The 13,982-nt window shown below is 58.4% G+C and overlaps 1 protein-coding gene across 1 annotated transcript; it reads right to left on the reverse strand.

Moving 5' to 3' along the window:
• Positions 1 to 2,752: 2,752 nt before the first annotated feature.
• CDC37 (cell division cycle 37, HSP90 cochaperone) lies at positions 2,753 to 12,242 on the reverse strand. Its single transcript, XM_047829722.1, has 8 exons — positions 12,032 to 12,242; positions 6,196 to 6,477; positions 5,738 to 5,846; positions 5,513 to 5,628; positions 5,310 to 5,432; positions 4,582 to 4,764; positions 4,421 to 4,492; positions 2,753 to 3,336 (listed from the first exon to the last, which is right to left on the reverse strand). The coding sequence occupies exons 1-8, from the start codon at positions 12,131 to 12,133 to the stop codon at positions 3,181 to 3,183; spliced, it is 1,143 nt and encodes a 380-aa protein (XP_047685678.1). The 5' UTR covers positions 12,134 to 12,242; the 3' UTR covers positions 2,753 to 3,180.
• Between the last annotated feature and the right edge of the window lie 1,740 nt (positions 12,243 to 13,982).

The following is a 13,982-nucleotide window of genomic DNA, read 5'->3' on the forward strand; positions in this document are numbered from 1 at the left end:
CTTATTTTCACTATCTTTGAGGATGGCGTCAGGCCCCAAGCCAAGGACTGTGGGCAGCCTCTAGAAACTGGACAGGGCAAGGAAATGGATCCTACCCCGAGTTTTCAGAAGGATCGTAGCTCTGCCAATGTCTTAGTTTTAACCCAGTGACACTCGTGTCAGACTTCTGGGCTGCAGAACTCTAAGATAATAAATTTGTGTTGAAGGTGCTAAGTTTGTGGTTGTTACAGCAGGTGTAGAAAATACATTCGAAGAATGCCTGTGTGGCTCAGTTGGTTGAGCATCTGACTTCAGCTCAGGTCGTGCTCTCACAGTTTGTGAGTTCAAGTCTCATGTCGGGCTCTGTACTGGCAGCTCATAGCCTGGAACCTGCTTCAGATTCCGTGCCTCCCTCTCGCTGTCTGCCCCTGTCCCGCTGGCACTCTGTCTCTCCTAAGTAAACGTTTTTTTTTTTTTTTTAATTAGAAAAAAACCCAAAACATTGGATATACATTTGTTGCTTCTCCAATCCCCCTGCCCCGCTCACATCCCTGACATCAACCCCTTGATTGCAATTGTTGTTAAACCCCTTTGAGTTGAATTCTGTCCCCCCCCCACCCCCCACCCCCCCCAGCTAAGACCCAGCGATCCTGCTTCCAGGAATTTTTCCTACAGGTAGGATGCCCGTACTCATGGGAAGTGGTGCACAAGGGTATTTCTTGCTTGCAAAGATAGAGACTGGGAAAACCCCAGATGTTAATCAAAAAGGGTCAGTGAAACCAACGCTGAGATAGGCGTATCCTGGAGCTTTCTACACAGGATAGAAGGAATGATGAAGTGTTGACAAGAAGGGGAGGTCGGTCTGCAGGTCTGTTGTTCAGTGAAAAAAAAAAAAAATGCATTTCCGACTATAGGATATGCTGTTTTGGGTAAAAGGAGAGGGGGTAAGAACAAGTTTCTGAAAAGAAACTCTGGATGTTGTCACAAGAAACCATGGACAGTGGGGGTCCTGTGATTGGGGGAAGGGAACCGCCTGGGTAGATAATGAGCAGATATGGAGCTGTCTCCCTATTTCTTAATATTGCTTGATGCGTTTTAAATCCCGTGTCCTACGAGAGCCAACACTAGGGTGAGGCAGGTGAGGCTTGAAAGCAAAAGAGGGCACCAAAAAGCTCAGTAACCAAGATAAATACTTTAATGCAATATTTTTAAAAAGCACAATGAATGTGAAAAAAAAAAAAAAAAACCACCCACGAACAAAATATTGAAATCTTAAGCAAAGAATCAGTAACAGTGCTGAGTTGTATTGGAGCCCGAGGCAGAAGGAAAAGCCAGTAATATGGATTCTACCTTGGAAAGTTTTCACAGTAAATAATGAACTTGCCAATCCTGGATGAATCCTGGACAGGCGAGATTTACCGAGGACCCTAGGATGCCTTCCTCCTGCCCAAGCCCTCTGGATCCCTGGCTGCCGTTCCCACCCTATGAAAAGCTTTAGGTGATGCCACTGGGGTTTGCAGCTCACTATTGCCCCCTGGTGGCAACCAACGTGCACCAACACCACCTAGAGGCTCTTTGCTTTGGTAGAGGTTTACTGACCGCCCACTGCGCGCCAGGACCCCTCCAGGGCACTGTGAGCACCTGAGGACCACGTGACACTGTTTGTGCCCTGGTGGTGCTCACAGCGCAAGGGAGAGGACGACGCGAGGTTGACAAAGCTTGGCACATGGCAAGTGAGGCGAGCCGAGCCGCCTGGCTGGAAGTGAGGGGCAACTCGGGTGGGTCAGGGGGGGCTCCTGGGAATAAGTGGTACTGAGCTCTGGTCTGAGTGACAAGCAGCTGCCGGGAGTGGGGTCTCCTGGAAAGGGGCAGGCAGAGGGATTCACCAGTTGGTTTCATCTTAAACTGATGTCTTTGTTCATCATACTATTCTTGAGGCCCTTTTCTGTGGCCCAAACGTTCCGTTACTTTATAAAGGAGCCCCGCGAGGACTGCAGGGAAGGGTGTTTGGGTAAAGGGACAGACACACCAAGGCCCGCATTTTGAGCATCTAAGTGCCAGGCGCCATGCTTGCCCTGTGGTATGATGTCATTTTAGTACTGCCCCAGGAGAAAGGCACTAACATTACTCATTGTGCACAGGAGGGGTACACTGAGGCTAAGGAAGTTGCCAAGGTCACACTGATAAAGAGAAATTTAAAGTGCTCAAGAACCTGCAAGGAGAGAGGGAGAACAGAGGGGAGGACACGAGACCAGGGCAGAGAGAGGACCGGGCAGAAGGTGCACGCCTGTCTGCTGCAGAGAGGGCTTTTGGCTTCTGCTGGGAGGGAAGGATGTACCTTGTTCACGGCCACCCTCCGGCCACGGCCTGTTGGGGTCTGGTGTGGAAGGGGGAGATGGGGAGGAGGCTGGGGCAGGCTGCAGGCCAGAGGTGAGGAGGATCCGGACCAGGGAGGAGGTCACAGAGACCAAGGGCAGTGGTCAGAGATTGAGGATGATGTTCCTGAATGGGTGGCAGCAGGGGGCCTGGAGGACAAGCCACAAAGAGCGGGGGGTGAGGCTGAGAACTCTAACGTAAAGGCATCCTGGGGAAGAATGTTCTAGGCAGTGGAATAGCTTGTGTAAGAAGAGCCTGGAACCAGAATAGAGAGAACCAGAATAGAGATAGCTAGAGGATAAGGCCTGGGGCGACACAGGCCAGGCCTCTGACACTCACTGGGTTCCCCTCCCACCCCAAGAGAAGAGCTGTGTCAACAGCCCTCAAGACGCCCCCCTGAGCATCTGAAATCCTTTATTGGTAGATCATTGCTGTTTACCATATAGAAGACTCGAGAGCGGATGAACAGTGAAAACAGAGCCCATAGTGACTGGAGCAGGCCTCTGGGCTGGGGACCCTCCCCACACCCCACGGACCAGCCTAGCGACCTCCACCCCTCCCTGGACCCTCAGGCCTTTGGCATAATGCTGATGGGTGGGGGGTGGGGGGGTGGCCTGCAGGCAGTGAAGCCCCTTGACTCAAAGCAGAGACTTGGATGAGCACTGAGGTGGGGGCAGTGGGATGGGGGCAGCTCTCTCCCTGACCCGGGCCGGGCGGGAGCAGCGAAAGTGGAGGAAGCCAGGAGCTGGGGAGAGGCATCTATTTTTGTTTTCTGAAAAGGGGCACACGGGGGCCTGCGGGCAGGCAGGCGGCAGCCGGGGCGAGTCACGCGCTGACATCCTTCTTGTCGCCTGGCTTGGGGCCGGCTTCCAGCAAGGGGTCCCCGGGGCCTGCCTCCTCCCCCTCCTTGGCCTCGCTGGACTTGGAGTTGGGGACCCAGAGGCCAGAGTCGATGCAGCGCTGCATGTGGTACTTCGCATCCTGTGGGGAGAGAGGTGGTGAGTGAGGCCGGGCTGCGGCCTTCTAGCGGCCCTGCCCGTGCCCTGCATATCCCTAGACGTTCTTACTGCTTGTTCTAGCCCAGAGCTGGCCCAAGGGACTCTGCAACGACGGAAGTGGCCTGTAATCGGCATCATCCAACACGGCAGCCACCAGCCACATGTGGCTGCCAAAACTTCAGTGGCCAGTGCGGGGGAGGAACAGAACTTTACATTTTACTTAACTTTAATTCAAATTAAACAACGTACATCCAGAACAAAAGCTACGTTCCGGTAAAATGCATCTACTTATAAAGACAGGCACTGAGCCTGTGAACCAGTTTGAAGACCCCAGGTCTAGAGAGCCATTCTCATGGAAGCTTCTAGTAATCCTGGGCCAGGTCCTGCGACTAGACCCATTTCACAGAGGAGGAACTAGTGTGGCCAACGAGCGAGCCAAGTGGCAGGAATGGGATCAAACCAAGGTCTAGGAAGACACAAAGTCCTGTCTACCAGCACTATTACTGTTCCTAGTAACACCACCAGCCAGGGGCGCCTGACTGTCTCAGTCAGTAGTAGGGCACGCGACTCGTGATCTCTGGGTCACGAGTTCAAGCCCACACTGGGCGTAGACCTTACTTAATAAAACAGCTGACGTTTACCGAGTGTTCAACCATTTTCCGTACTAGCATAGAAACCGTGGTTTGATGGGGTAACCAAGGCTGGGGAGCAGAGCCCCTTTCTTGGGCAAAGGTGGAGTCAGCCTGGTGTGCCCACTATGCTCATACACGGCCCATGGTGACAGTGACACTCAATGGCAGGGGATATGCTGAAAGTTCCGTGTTCGCTGCTGGAGTCACACCGGAGGTGCTCCGCATACGTAAACGAGCGCGTGGCACGAAAGCCTGGCTGCCTCCCGTGCCGGCCACGAGGGGACGCGACCTCCCTTGTTCCTCTGGGAAGCCCAGAGGGGACACTGCTACCGGCAACGTGGGCAGGCAGGGCTGGGGAGGGACGGGCGGGGGACACCTCGCTCTCCCCGGATGCTCAGCTTGGCTGGTGGGCGGGCCCGGGGCGCGGTTACTCACGGTGGGGTCCATCTTGCTGATGGCGTCTTGAAGCATCTGCACATCTTTCACGTCGAAGCATTTCTGCAGTTCCTGCGGGTGCAGATGGGCCGGGGTCAGGAGCCGGGTCCCCGGGGAGTCCCGCCTGCTGCCCACCCGGGGCAGGGGAGCCGGAGCCGCACCTCAGGGAGAGACTCGTAGACCTCCACGGGGTCCAAGCCGCCGGGGCCGAGCCGCTTCCGGCGCTCCTCCTCCTCGTATTCCTTCATGGCCTTCTCGATGCGCAGCTTGGCGCGGCCCCGCACGCGCTCCTTGAAGGCCTCCAGTTCGTCGTTGAAGCCCTCCATGTACTGGCGGTCGGCCGTCTGCAGGGTCGGGGCCGGGAGGCACTCACTGGGCCGGGCCCAGGACCCCCCCACCCCCCGCAGCAGGCCCTCAGACGCTCGGTCAGTCTCCTCCACGGGACAACCTCCAAGCCAGTCCCACCGTCCACATGCTAACGGCCACCGGCCTGCACGCCTCCTGAGCTACAGACCTGTGATGTGACGCTCACCTCCTGCACGTCCCCGAGGGGCTCTGCAGGCACCTCAAGGTCGGCACAGCCAACCCGATCTCTGCATCACCACCACCGGCTGCCCGGGTAGCTCTGTTCCTCCAGGCGCCTGGGTGAGAAACCCCAGGTGCCCTTGGCTCTGTCCCTCCCCCCCGTAGGGACTTCGGGCACGTTCTGTCAGCTCCCCTTTTAGATTCTGTCTGGGGGCCAACCGGTCTGTGGCCCCTGCCCGTCTCTGCCCTCTCCTGATATCGCGGGTTCTGATCCCACGGGCCTGAGTCTGAGGTGGACGCGTGGACTGTGGCCCGCGCCCCGAGGAGGCCCGCGCCCCACCCGACCCGGCTCCTGGGCCGCGACCTTGATCTTGGTGAAGAACTGCCGGAAGCAGGCGCGGGGATCCACCTTCAGGCTCTTAGCCAGCTCCAGGATGAACTGCATGACGATGGTCTGGTGGGCCACCTGCTCCATGAGTGCACATTTCTGCCGAGGGAGAGCAGCGTGTCACCAAGTGGTGGCCTCAGGGCAGGGCTTTTCCCAGTCGCAGGGCAGGCTCCACTCACCTCCTCCACCTCTAGGTCAATGCACCAGATGACCAGGTAGTTGGCGGTCTCCTCGCACACCAGATGGACATTGTCCGACAGGTACTTCTGGCTGTCGTCCCAGCGACGGAGCATGCCTACGAGACACCGTCGGTGAGGCGCTGAAGGGCCCAGGAGGCGGGGGGGCCAGCCCCTGTCGTCCGCACCCCCCACCAGGGGGCCCCCGCCACCCCGCGCCCAACTCACCAAAGTGCTTGATCTGTTTCTCGTACTTCTCCACGAACGTTTTGTGTTTCTGCTCCCTCACTTCCTCCGACTCCTCCTCCGCCTGCTCTGGCTTGGTATTGACCATGCTCTGTGATGGGGCGAGAGGGGGAGTGGGCTGGGGCGAGGCCGCACGGCGCCTCCAGCTCGGCCGGCCGGGCCGAGGCCGCAGCGCCCATCCCATCCACGGCGGAGGTGGTGACGGCGCCATGAGCATCGAGGCGGCGGGAGCGTGGGTGTGGCAGGTGTGGCCTCGCACTAGGGCCTTCGGGCAGATCAGAGGGCGGTACCAGTGGGGTGCTCCATCCGCCCAGCCCCACGCCCTTCCCTCCCCTCCCCGCCCGGGGCCCGCCAGTCCACCCCTCCCTCCACCTGCACAATCCTTGCCCCCCACCTGCCCGCCCGCCACCCAGTGCACCTGCCCGGCCCCGCCCCCGCACCTTGCTGAAGCCGTCCTTGCTGAGCGTGTCCACGTTCCAGGGCATGCTCTTCTCCTTCTTGCGCATCTCCTCCAACTTCTGCTCCCAGCTCCGCTCCTCCTTGCGCAGCTGCTGAGCCTCAGCCTGCAGCCGCTCGAGCTCCGCCTTGCTGCCCTCGCCCTCCGCCGCCTCCAGCTCCTTCAGCCTCCGCTGGCACTCGGCCACCTTGCGCCTGCACTCGCGGCAGCCCCTCTCCAGCTCCTCCTTCTCCTTCTGGAACTGCTCCATGCGCTCCACCCGGGCCTGTGGGCAGAGGCAGCCCTTCACTCTGGGGACGGGCCTGTCCCCTGACCCCAGCCCCGCCCCGTCCCGGCCAGCAGCATCGGGGATGGCCCCAGGGGGGTGTCCGCACCACCCTCTGCACCACAGACACCAGGCGGCTTCCCTTCCGCCCCACCTGCACACACCTGTGCGAGTCCCCCCACCGCTGAGAACCCTCCCTCCTCGGCATCCGTGTCACTCGGAGCAAAAGCCCAAGTCCTATCCCCGACCCTGACCCACAAGGCCGTGCACCATCTGCCCTGCCCCCTTCCTCCAGTCACAACGGCTGCCTCCCCTTTCCTTGAACCCACTTCAAACCTCAGGGCATTTGTACCGGCTGCTGGCTCTCTCTCCAGATTTCCCTCCCACCACCGCTTACTCCCTCCCATGCTTACCGGTCTTTTTTTTTTTTTTTTTTAATGTTTATTTATTTTTGAAAGAGACAGTGAGCAGGGGAGGGGCAGAGAGAGAGGGAGACACAGAATCCGAAACAGGCTCCAGGCTCTGAGCTGTCAGCACAGAGCCCGACGTGGGGCTTGAGCCCATGAACCGTGAGATCATGACTGGAGTTGAAGTCGGACGCTTAACTGACTGAGCCACCCAGGCGCCCCCTTATCGTGTTTTAGACACCGTACCCCTCTAGGGGTAATAGCTCCGTGGAGGTGGGGCTCTGCTCACTCTCGTGTCTGCACACACAAGTGCACAGTAAAGGCTCAGGAAACACTCGTTGGGTGAATAAAGTAATGAAATACTGAATGGGGGTCTCAGGCTCCCCCTCTTCCTTGGAGCCGCCCTCAGTGACACTCGGGTGCCCTCCCCTGCTCAGCAACCTCCTCCAGCCATCTCTGCCCCTGACTGAGGCCTGCTCACTGGCCCTGTCTTTCCCTCCTTCTATGCTACCCAGTCCTGATGGCTCTCACTTCCAGATGTGCCTCCAATTTGCTCCACCCCAAGTACGGCTCCTGGACCGCTGCCCAAACCCCTTCAGCTGTCTCCGGGCCAGTACCCCACCCTGAGCGTTAGCTTGGTACCCCCCAGTCTTCCATCCCCCCCCACTCCAGCTATTGCTCCCCAGACCTTCTCTTCTGCTGCACCCCAAGCTCAGATAGCACCCTTCCTCATTCCTGCTCTCGCTCAGTTCCTCGTTGGACCCCCTGTAGCATCGCATGGCCCTGTCTGCTCTCCATCCCTGCTCAGCTCCATCATCTCAGTGCCTGCTCAATCCAGAGCCACTGACGGGGCCCCGAAAAGTGCCAGTGCCTTCCATCGCTGGTCCCCCAATCTAGACTCAGAGGCTGCCAGAGGAGTCTTTGAAATACGCGCATCTTGGGGCGCCTGGGTGGCTCAGTCGGTTGAGCGTCCGACTTCAGCTCAGGTCACGATCTCGCGGTCCGGGAGTTCGAGCCCCGCGTCAGGCTCTGGGCTGATGGCTCAGAGCCTGGAGCCTGCTTCCGATTCTGTGTCTCCCTCTCTCTCTGCCCCTCCCCCGTTCATGCTCTGTCTCTCTGTGTCTCAAAAATAAATAAATGTTAAAAAAAAAAAAAAAATGAAATACGCGCATCTGTCTTCAGTCCTCCTGGATACCCCAACCTGAACTGTCTGGGTTCAGATGGGAACCCTGACCCTTGCCCCAAGCTGCCCAGATGGCACCAAGGCCCCACAGGGGCCTGGGTCCCACTCTCCTCTCCCAACTCTGGGTCCCAGGCAGATGCTGGCCCTTAAGGTTCCCCAAATGCAACAGTCCTCTCTTGATTCTTAGCCTTGCACATGCTGTTCCTTCCATCTGGAACTCTTTTCCCCTCACTCCACCTACACAGAGCCTTCCACAAGTGCCCCCACTCTGCATCAGTGAGCCCCAAAGGCCCCTCGCGATCATCAGAACATAGGATAAGATGCTGGAGGACAGCCTCAGGACCCCAAATGTGGGGTCATACCCCATGGCCACCAAGTAAAGGCTGGATGTCCTTGGGTCAATCCCCTAACTTCTAGGGACCTCAGTTTCCTCATCTGTCAAATGCAGACAACAGCACCCTCACGGGGTTGCACCGGGAGAAGCCAAGATTACAAGTTAGGACAGATGGTCCAGAGCCAGGCTGGATACTCAGCCATGGTGGCTACAGTCCTTACTATCCGAGGGGACACTCCCTCTCTCTGCCTTTCTCTTTGGGGACTGTTCTGGGGCTCAAACAAGAAAAAATGCACTTCAAACATTTAGACGGATTTGCCAGAGCAAATGCCCGATAACTGGGAGTGGTTGTTGCCACAGTCACATCACCCAGCTCCACCACTTACGGGCAACATGACCTTGGCTGAGTCACTTCCACTCTCACAGCCTTCGTATTCCTCGTTGCGAAATGGGCCCTCAAGAGCTATTCCAAGGAAACAGCTTGCATACTGTTCATACTCAGTAATGAACACACCCCACGGTTATCACCACTGTCGCGGCCGCCGCCACCAGAAAGGTCTGCTAAGTCACTTCTGTGCCTTATTCGAGGCTGTATCTCCAGGTTCTAGCACAGAGCCAGGCACCTGGTGGGTGAGGGTCAGGAAACGGGGCCCTCCTCTAATGCCCCACAGGATCCATACAATCAATCCCAAGCCTCACTTTCCCCCCATGTGGTCAAAGGTTGAGGAGGCCCTTGCTTCGTGGAGGGGAAAGAGAAAGAAGCCGTGGGCTCCATCACTTCCCCCACCTCCACGATGGGCCTGCGGGGCCCTGGAGGCTTCCTGCTGCCTTGTGAGGAGCTCTCTGGAGTTGGCATTACAGCTGGCCTCAGGTGGTGGCGGGAAACTATCACCCTGCTGGCCTGTGCTGGGCGGCCACCAAGCTCTTCTCGGTGTCCTCTGAGTGGCCGCCAGGGAGGCTGAAGCTAAATAAAGCCATCCCGGAGCTGGCAGGGGCAGCGGGCTGGGCAGGGCAGAAGCCACCGCAGAGAGAAGGGGCCAGCAGGGCTCACCACCCTCCTGCCGTACAGACAGAAAGACCGAGGCTCACAGAATCTCAGTGCCATACAGTTCAATGGAAGGAGCCACGAGGAACCAGTAACGGTAGCTGCATTTGGACAAGGAAGCCAGGGAACTGGGGCCGGGAGACTCCCTTGTCCCCTTCTGGAACCTCTGGAATTTTTCTTTACCATGAACGCGAATTACCTAAATAACAATGATGACAGAGAGCGGTTCAAGTTTACAGACAGCTCATCACACGTCAGATGCTGTCTCAAGGACGTTACACACATTAAGTAAGGAAGGGAACCCCAGGGACGACTGGGTGGCACAGTTAAGCGTCCGACTCCTGATTTCAGCTCAGGTTGTCATCTCGTGGTTCATGGGATGGAGCCCCGTGTCAGCCTGCCTGGGATTCTCTGTCCCTTTCTCTCTGCTCCTCCCCCTACCCCTGTGCGTGCTCGCTCGCTCTCTCTCTCTCAAAAAAAAAAAAAAAAAATTTAAAAAATACAAACATTAACAAAATAAGGTAACTCCTCATAATGACCCTATTGGGTGGACACGCTTGGTATTCCCAGCCGGGGAAATATAGGCACAAAGACAGAAGACGACTCACTAGAGGTCGTACAGTAAGTCAGTGATTGAGAGGCGAGGATTGGAACTTAGGTGTGCTGGCCCACGCTCTAATCCCCCCTCCCCCTCCCATGTGGGGACTCTCTCTCCCAGCCCCGAGCCAAGTACCAGCTGGGCCTAATCTCATTTCAGTCTTAGGATGGTCTCTAGGGGCAGGGAAAGTAAAGGAGTAAGTGGGAGGGCTGGGATTAGAACCCAAGCTTGCCTGCCACTGAATGGGGCGCTAAAGATCGTTCCCTCCCCTCCCCTGCCCCAACACTCTCCGCTATAGCTACAGGGCCCTTGGCAGGACGGGGAAAAGGTCCTGTGCCCAGAGGGAGGAAGGCATGGCGGGCAGGATTCTGCAGGAGAGGGGGCACCAGGTGGGAGCCTTCCCACCCGGCAGGACCAAACTGTTCTTCACACAGCTGTATAGATTAACCTCTTTATGTGACAGAAATAGGTGTTCCCAAGAATAGTCTTCAGAGCTCTGCGGAGGTCTTAAGCATTTCATAATAAAATGTTACACACGGCAAGTAAAGGAAAGTGCTAGAACTTTCTTCTTACACTCAGTGGCTTGCCTGGCAGGTAAGGCCCAAGAGATTGCTGCTTTAAGGTAAGGGCTGGACACGGGCTTGGGGACCAGATGTAGGGACTAGAGACACTGCAGGATGGGGAAGGGCCCTTCTAGGAGGTTCTGGATAAATGACTGGGAGTTGCTATATGCAAGGGTGGGGTGGGGAATTCCTAAGTGGAAGGTTCTGAGAAATATACACCCTCAGTGTGAGTGTAACATGCACAAGTATGTGGGTGTAGGAGCTCCGATTTGGGGGAGCAAGAGGTTAGAATATTAGGTCTTATGAGACCTGTTCTGTTGGTCTGTGAGCACTGCTGGGCAGGGAGAGGCGGGAGGACACCCAGGTAGGACTCTAGGATCTGGATTGGGGGGCAAATAGATAAAAGAAAGGGCAGTAAATTTGGAATCAGATTGGGAGGGTCCCTCATGAGAGCAGGGGCAATTGGGGTGCCTGACAGCAGCAGACCAAGCTGGGGACAGGAGGGAGGCCAGGTGGGTTTGGATGTTGGACCTAAGTTGGTATAAGGCATTCCTAGGCTACCTACAGGAAGCTGTTGGGGGTGGCTGGTGCCTGGGCTTGCAAAAGCAAGGAGGGGCAGGGGCTCTGGCTGTGCCGGAAGCCCTGCGGGGTAGGGCTTCCTGGACCAGTGGGAAATGGGTTCCACAGTAGGTGAGGCTAGAGTGGCGGGAATTGGAGGCTCCATCAGAGTGGAGCTGGTGGTTCAGTCCGGAGGGAAAACGGGTTCCAAAACTCCAGCCTGGATGGGACCGAAGGCCCTGGTGGAACACCAGTCTGCATTCTAGGGAAGGGGTCCTGGGTTGGAATCTCAAGCCAGGAACAGAAATCTCAGGGGAGGACAGAGAGCCTTGTTCTGTTTGGAGAAGGAGCGGGATCTCTGGATCTGAATGGGAATCTCTGCCAAGAACTAGGGAGGAAGATCGCAGAATAAATTCAAACTATTGAGGACTCTAGTGATTGGAGAGAGACCGATGGTCTATCCGAGATCAGAAGTGCGTCCCCAAATATTACCAGGGTCCGGACTCTGAGGCAGAGGTTTGCGAGTCAGTGGGAGGTCCCAGACGGGATTGGGGGACACCCCCAAAGCTTGTCTTATCAGTTTGTACTCGGAGAAAGGTGCCCTAGGGGTCAACAGGGAGTTCCATACAGAAATCGGAGGGGAGGCCTGGGATCTCAGGTAGGGACTCAGCGCCCTGACAGTTCTGGGGTTTAGAGTTGAATCGAGGAACCCCTAAGCGATATTAAAAGTCCAGACTATGCGTTGGGAACCCCAGGTGGCAATGGCGGGGTCCCTGGCAGTACTAGGGGTCAGAACTCTGGAGCGGAGACCCGGGCCGGGGGAGGGGGGGAGGGGGAAAGGAAGGGGATGGGCGCGCGCGCCTTACCTGGTGCCGCCAGCGGAAGAGACTGGCCGTGTCGATGTTGGGGTGTGTCTCGTCCTCATCGTCAGACACCTCGATGTGGTCCCACACGCTATAGTCCACCATCTTGCCTCAGCGGCTCAGCCCGCACGGGCTCCGGCTCTGACTCTGGCGGCGGCAGCGCTGGAGACTCGGCCTGCGGAGCCCCGCCCCTTCCGCTTCCGCCCGGGCGCGCACGTCCCCGCCCGCGCATGACGTTATATCCCTAGTAACCGCGGTGGCGGCACTGGCGACCCGGCTTACCTTAAAGGGTCCTGCGCGCGTGTTCCGGCCCCCGGGAGTCCCCGCAAAGACCCCGCCTCATTGGGCGCGGGTCTCCACTGGGCACCTCCTGGGGGCATACGGACTGGCATTCCGACCTCGATCCCCCCCCCTTCCGCTCTCCTGCTGCCCCCCGCTGGGCGTTTGCGGCGGCCGCGAGGGGCGGGGCAGAGAGCGAGTCCCCTTAACCACGCCGCAGTGACGTCAGCCCGAGCCCTCTGCAGGGGCGGGCTTCGGCGGGAAGACCTCTCCCCCTGTCCCTTGAGACGAGGACCACACACAAGGCTGGGGAGAGGTGTCTGATCAGAGCACTTTCCCAGACCGAGGGGTACAGGGCTCTGCCCTCGAAAGGTCTAAGCGGAGGAGGAATACGGTCCTGCCTTTGGGGATGTGGGGGCGACGTGGCCCTGCCTTAGGGGTCCGTGTTTCCCTGACTCGGTCCACAGCCTCCCGCTGGCGTCCCAGCCCTCTGCCATTCCTGAGCTGGGATTCGCACACACACGCCCCCTCTAAAAATCACCCGGATCACCCTAACGGTCTCCGGAGCCTTGTCCGCGGCGTCTCCCCGTGCGACCGCTGGGTGTCGCTAATGTCAAGCCAACGGTCTGTGTGCTCCAGGCCCCGCGCAGACTGGGGACGGGAAGGGGATCGTGGAGGTGCGGAAGGAGGCTTTCCTCGTGGTGGTACTCTAGAATCGTTCGTAGCCCCTCCCCTTTGGTCTGGGGCCCCCTTCCTCGGCCGGGGCTCTAAAGACTCCATTACTGTGAGCTTGGGCGACCCCAGCTGCACCCTTGCGTACATACCAACCCTCGTTTTGATACCGGGATAAAAGGCCGTGTTGCAGCCTAAGGCCAAGATTATCTCAGATTAAAGGGCGTTCCGTGGGGGCGGGTGAGATGGGAGGAGCTCCAGCCCCTCGGGTTAGGGGCGCTTTTTCCCAGACTACCCCAAGGGTGTTTGGAGAGAAGGGACTAGAGGAAATGGATTGAAGGTCTCCCGAGGGGGGGGGATTCCCCTACCCAGGGAAGGGGAGGGGCCATCCAGACAAAAGCGCCCGCCCGCTGCCAACCCCTCCCCCTCGAGCATCTTTCAAACCCGCGAGTGGGCGGGCGGGGGCGGGGGAGTCCCCTTCTCCTCCCCCTCCTCTTCCCCCACCCCTCCCCGCCAGCCCCGGCAGTCCAGCACCTCCGCGGCCGTCAAGGCCCGGGCACGCGCGCGCACGGACCCACACCCCAGCGGGTCTCACAGTCGCGCACACACACATACACACACAACAGCAAACAAAGGGTCTGGACACCCCTGTCCCCTCCCGCCCCTCAGGCCGGAGAGGGCCGGGCATCCCCTCCCCAGCCCCACTGCAAGGTAAGCTTCGGGCTGCGAGCTGCGGTGGGGAAGGGGACCCGGTACCCCGGAGGGAGGGGACCAGGACGCTGTGGGCTTTCCCCGCTCCCCAAGTAAGCCGGGGCCCACCCGTACGCTCTTTGAGGGCTTCAGGCTGGCCTCCGGGCTGTGGGTGTGTGGGGAGGACCCCAGATGCCAGCGATTCCCGGGTAGCCGTGGAGGTCTCTCCCTGGCTCTGGAGACTGGAGCCGACCGGCCCCAGTGAAACGGGGTCCTGGGAGCCCCAGCTCCCAGAATTGGGGACAGGGCGCCG

This window comes from Prionailurus viverrinus, chromosome A2, assembly GCF_022837055.1.
Source record: "Prionailurus viverrinus isolate Anna chromosome A2, UM_Priviv_1.0, whole genome shotgun sequence".
Classification (NCBI taxonomy): Eukaryota; Metazoa; Chordata; class Mammalia; order Carnivora; family Felidae; genus Prionailurus; species Prionailurus viverrinus.

Excerpts from the sequence above, each read along its gene's own strand:
- CDC37 (XM_047829722.1), bottom strand. The coding sequence starts at position 12,133 with ATGGTGGACTATAGCGTGTGGGACCACATCGAGGTGTCTGACGATGAG. Across the intron at positions 4,765-5,309 it reads AGTTCTTCACCAAGATCAAG|ACGGCCGACCGCCAGTACAT; the intron begins GTCGCGGCCCAG and ends CCGACCCTGCAG. Across the intron at positions 3,337-4,420 it reads TCAGCAAGATGGACCCCACC|GATGCGAAGTACCACATGCA; the intron begins GTGAGTAACCGC and ends CTCTCCCCACAG.